Source organism: Etheostoma spectabile, chromosome 18 (genome assembly GCF_008692095.1).
Source record: "Etheostoma spectabile isolate EspeVRDwgs_2016 chromosome 18, UIUC_Espe_1.0, whole genome shotgun sequence".
In the NCBI taxonomy this organism is placed as follows: domain Eukaryota; kingdom Metazoa; phylum Chordata; class Actinopteri; order Perciformes; family Percidae; genus Etheostoma; species Etheostoma spectabile.
The window spans coordinates 15162794-15167207 of NC_045750.1; the positions used below are offsets into that span (position 1 = coordinate 15162794).

Below are 4414 nucleotides of genomic sequence, written 5' to 3' on the forward strand. Positions count from 1 at the left end.
AGAAAAAGGAAATTCCTTTCTGCCTTTTCCTCTTCCCAAGCATCTTGCTCTGCGCAGTGTTGGCGACGCCACCGGGGAGCTGTGCGCATTTCCCTTCGATCTGAGGAGAGGACCACAACATCTGAAGCGGCATTAGGCCTAGGCTACTGAGCCAAAACGAACACATCTAAGGATAGAAAAAACACAACCAAGGAAGAAATTGTGGGTTATTTGTCTTATTTTGAAAACCCTTTGATGCCCTGACTCGGGAGGAGACAACCAAATCTCATGCCCCCTCCAAACGGGATATTTGACCGACCTATGGAGTGTTGATTTACGTTCCTGTCATTTTCCGAGAATATTTTTTGGACACTCAGAGGAGCCTCGCTTGTAACCCATTTGTCATTGACCTATTTATTTTTTAAATAAATCGCTGCCGGCTGAGAAACTAGCTTCCATTGCCAGTTTAGTGTTAGATAACCGAGTGGCATTAGCTGTCCAAGGTGCTGAACTGAACTGAACGAAGCCGATACCGGGACGAGCCGAAGGGGAATTCACAACCTTGAGTAAGTCTCATGTCACCGCGCAAATCATCAACGTGACTGCACGATTTGATTCGAAAAAAAATTATGTTTATGTAGTGGTTTGAGCTCATTGAATGTGGTTTTTTTTCCGCCCACACAGAAGGTCACGGGCCTATCATTCGGGGAAGAGGAAAGCAGGGGATCCGCCGACTCAACCACCGGGGAGCAGCCGGTCCATATTAACACATTTTTTTCCATCGTCCCGTGGTGAAATACGTTCCTGAGGTGGTCGATTCAACGGAAAGAAAATGTCGGGGCAAACGCTCACGGATCGCATCGCCGCTGCGCAACACCAGCTAACGGGATCAGATATGGCTCGGGCTGTCTGCAAAGCCACCACTCATGAAGTGATGGCGCCCAAGAAAAAGCACCTGGAGTGTAAGTGTAGTCCTTCTTCTTCCTTCCTACTGCCTTATAGGGCCTAGGCTAAAAGGCTGCATACACTACACACATCCACCCAGACCACATGCCATTACAGGCCAACATGTTATCACTGCAGGCGTATCATTGTGAACAGTCATTTTCCATAATTCCCTAATCTTATATGGGTGTGGTGCCATGATGAATGGATGCAGCCATGGTGATGACCCCTCTGGTGACCCTCGGTGTCAGAATCCAATAAAGATGACGGGAACACAGAAAGAGAAAGGGAGAGCAGGATAGAGGGAGGGAGAAAAGGTCATATTTTAAAGCATACTGACAAGTAATCCTCAGCACAAGACCATTTAATGTCCCTTCTCTGTGCTTTTGCACTATGCTTCACATAGAAGCTTCAGCAGAACTGTTGAATGCATTCCAGTCTGGAAAGTGAAGGGTGTGCAAGTGTTACACATAGCCTACTAAATTAAACTTATTCCAAGCTTATGTTGAATGAAAAACATGCAAAGAGACCTATTTGGGTTCCATCAGTCACTCTAGGCCGGTATAGGGCCATAAAGTCACTGATGAATAACATTTTCAAACCTCACAGCTTTATTGACACATCTCCAGATGACAGCAGGGGCCACCTTATGACAAACCGTGATTAATTACTGTCCTATAGCGTAAACAGTGAGTCAGACCAAAGTGGTAGCGTGGCACTGCAGATGACGGGTGGTCTGATCGGCCCTCCATATCTTCCTTTTTAGTCTGTCTACGTCTGTGTGTGGTCGCTGGGCAGGTCTGGTCCTGTGTCTTGGGCTAGGACCTTATATCTTGTGATCCGCTCCCCTGCTGAATAATTTAAAAATCAGCCAATGAATGCCTTGCATTATTTACACAGCCAAAGGTGACAATGCTAATGCTAGCCATGCACTAGAGACCATTGCTCCCTCACTCATCTGCTGTGTCTGTAGGTTTGTTTTCTGTGGCTTTAACTTTCTACTGCACAGACTTGAGCTGTTGAGCAAACTGCCACTGGTACACGCCTTCACCTCTTTCTTTAAACTACAGGAGACGCTTTGTTGACCTCTTGATATGACAAACACTCCAGACACGTAGAAATATCCTTATCAACTTTACTTATGAGACAAATAAGCCAGACACACACATGGACGGGTTGTCTTCCTTAAGGTTTTTAGTCCATGAGGTTAGGCTGTATCTGTTACTAGGGCAATTTAACAAGCCTCTTGTATGTAGGCCACTGTGCTTCTCTTGCATGTGTGTCTTGGCTGGAGGAGATTCCTAGCCTCAAAAAACTCAATAATTCATTTTTTTGTCTTGACATAGTTTGGGCTGAAAATAAGAAGTAACAGTGAAGTAATCATTGAAAAGTACAAGTAAAGGCTGGCTAAATAATGCACTATTAAGAGCTTCTTTGATGCTAGGTTTGTACAGAAAGCCGAAAAGTCATATTTGTCACACAGTGACACAGTCAGTGACCCTTGGGGTGGGCGTGGGCGTGTGTGTGTTGGTGGTGCAATGCATTTCCATGACAACCGATTGAGACTGTCAAGGGATGGCACTGTAATGACACAGGGCAATTGTTAGAAGAAAGAGGACAGATGACAGGCCTGTTATCTCTAGAGCACAATCATAATGACTGTATATTTCTTTAACTACAACCAAACACTGAATGTATTTGCAATAGTCTTTGAGTGCGGCTAACTGACTAAACAACTGTGTTTTTTTAGTGACGATTTTTAGGATGGCGAATGGCCATCACTGTCTTCCGATTGTACATATCAAAATATAAACTATAAACAGACTGAAGTGATTGGTCTGAATGCAGGTGGGTCACAGGTGCCTCGTGACCCATGATTTAACTACAAAATAAAAAGTGCAAAGGTAAATTATGTGTGCCGGACTTTCTACTACATAAATAGCAAACATCAAATTGTTTCTGGCTTTAATGTCTGCATTTGATTTCAGTGCAGGGAATGAATCCCAGGTGTCAATTGTTTGTTATTTCTTGCTGACGAATTTCATATTTGAGTTTGTTTAGTCGTGCACTGTATATGTAGCCACACTAGCTGTAGTGAAAACTGCACTGGAGGGTAACTGTTGCAAATTTAGGGGAACATGTAGTCCATGCAAGGTCAAATAAAAGAGTTTAACACCAAAGGCAATAAGTATAAATTTATACTATATAGTCATAGGTCATGTTAACAATATACTGGGTGTAGAAATAGCTATTTCGAGGAGTGGAATCTAGGTACCAACCTGATGGAAGCAGTTGACCACATGTACATAAGCATTTAGCAGTTAGATTATGTGTCCAGTAATATGATGGTGTGCATGTGTGAGACACAGTTGCTGGAGCCACAGTAAGCATGCAGGGATGGGGTCTTTAAAGGAATAGTCTTGTTGGGAAGTTGCTCTTATTTGCTTTCTTGCTGAGAAATTGAAATGGTCCCGCTCATTTCTGTCCGCTACATGAAGCCACAGCCTGAAGCAGGTTAGCTTAGCCTAGCATAAAGACCGTAAAAACGGGGGCAACAGCTAGCCTGGTTCTGTCTGAACAAAATCCAACGACCAGCGCCTAAGCTTACCAATTAACACGTTGCATCTGTTTAATTCAATCCATACAAAGACTGAAGTGTAAAAAAGACAGGCTGCTGCTTTCAAGGGGGTTATGTGCCAGACTTTCTCTTGGCAGGGAGTGGTAACTTCTTTTCGTCACTGTGAGGCTGGTTGGTAAATTATGTTACCTTCAAACAGAGCCATGCTAGCTGTTTCCCCTGTTTCCAGTGTTTATGCTAAGCTAACCTGCTGCTGCCACTAGACTTATATTTATGTACGAAACCACCCCTATTACCTATATAGCACACTCTATTTAATGGCCTGCACTTTATTTGAGTGTCTGAATCCTGAGAGTGAGATTGATGTTCTATTTCCACAATGTTAGCATTGCGCTAACAATGCCACACATTTGAAAGTTTGACAATTTATGGATGCAAAGATTAACAGTTGTACAACGCAACACCGGTGTATGTGTTCGAAACACCAATTTACTGCTCACTATAGAGTAAACTATTGCATGTCTATTATATAGGGAGTAGTGGATGAGCTAACGAGGAAGTTATTTTGGACACTTGGTGTGAAAGCTTCTGAGAAAGGCTGTCAGGATGGCTCTTACTGTAAATAGCTGACAGGAATTAGGCTATCTGGATGATTCTACACATCAACACAATGTTAATGTGTGAGTTCTGTCTAATTTTATCTGGAATGTTCTGGCTACTACTAGAGTGATTTGTTGTGCATAAAAAAACGGTTACAGCAGACAGACTAGAAAAAGACACAGTGTCACACACATAAACATACAATTGCACAGTGTGAGGCCTTGGTTCATTCTTAGAGCGCTGGATTACCGTCTAGTATTTATTTAGCTCAGCCAATCCTCATTACACACACACACACACACACACACACAC

At 43.1% G+C, this 4414-nt stretch overlaps 1 protein-coding gene and 1 long non-coding RNA gene across 18 annotated transcripts in view; one reads left to right on the forward strand and one right to left on the reverse strand.

Moving 5' to 3' along the window:
• LOC116706473 (uncharacterized) overlaps positions 1-4414 on the reverse strand; it is a 24247-nt gene that overhangs the window by 19794 nt on the left and 39 nt on the right. The window contains exon 1 of one of the 2 annotated variants that reach the window (XR_004336247.1): positions 4389-4414. The exons of the other annotated variant lie outside the window; for it this stretch is intronic. This is a non-coding gene — a long non-coding RNA (uncharacterized LOC116706473). The remainder of the gene's footprint in view (positions 1-4388) is intronic. 2 annotated transcript variants of the gene reach the window in all.
• Positions 1-4414, forward strand: part of LOC116706466 (clathrin coat assembly protein AP180) — a 26857-nt gene that overhangs the window by 71 nt on the left and 22372 nt on the right. For all 16 annotated transcript variants that reach the window (XR_004336244.1, XM_032543320.1, XM_032543328.1 and 13 more), the window contains exons 1-2: positions 1-545; positions 664-941. The exon at positions 1-545 is cut by the window's left edge. Coding sequence is in view for 15 of the 16 variants with exons in the window: in XM_032543320.1 (XP_032399211.1) it covers positions 812-941 (130 nt within the window). In the remaining variant the exon portion in view is untranslated. The remainder of the gene's footprint in view (positions 546-663; positions 942-4414) is intronic.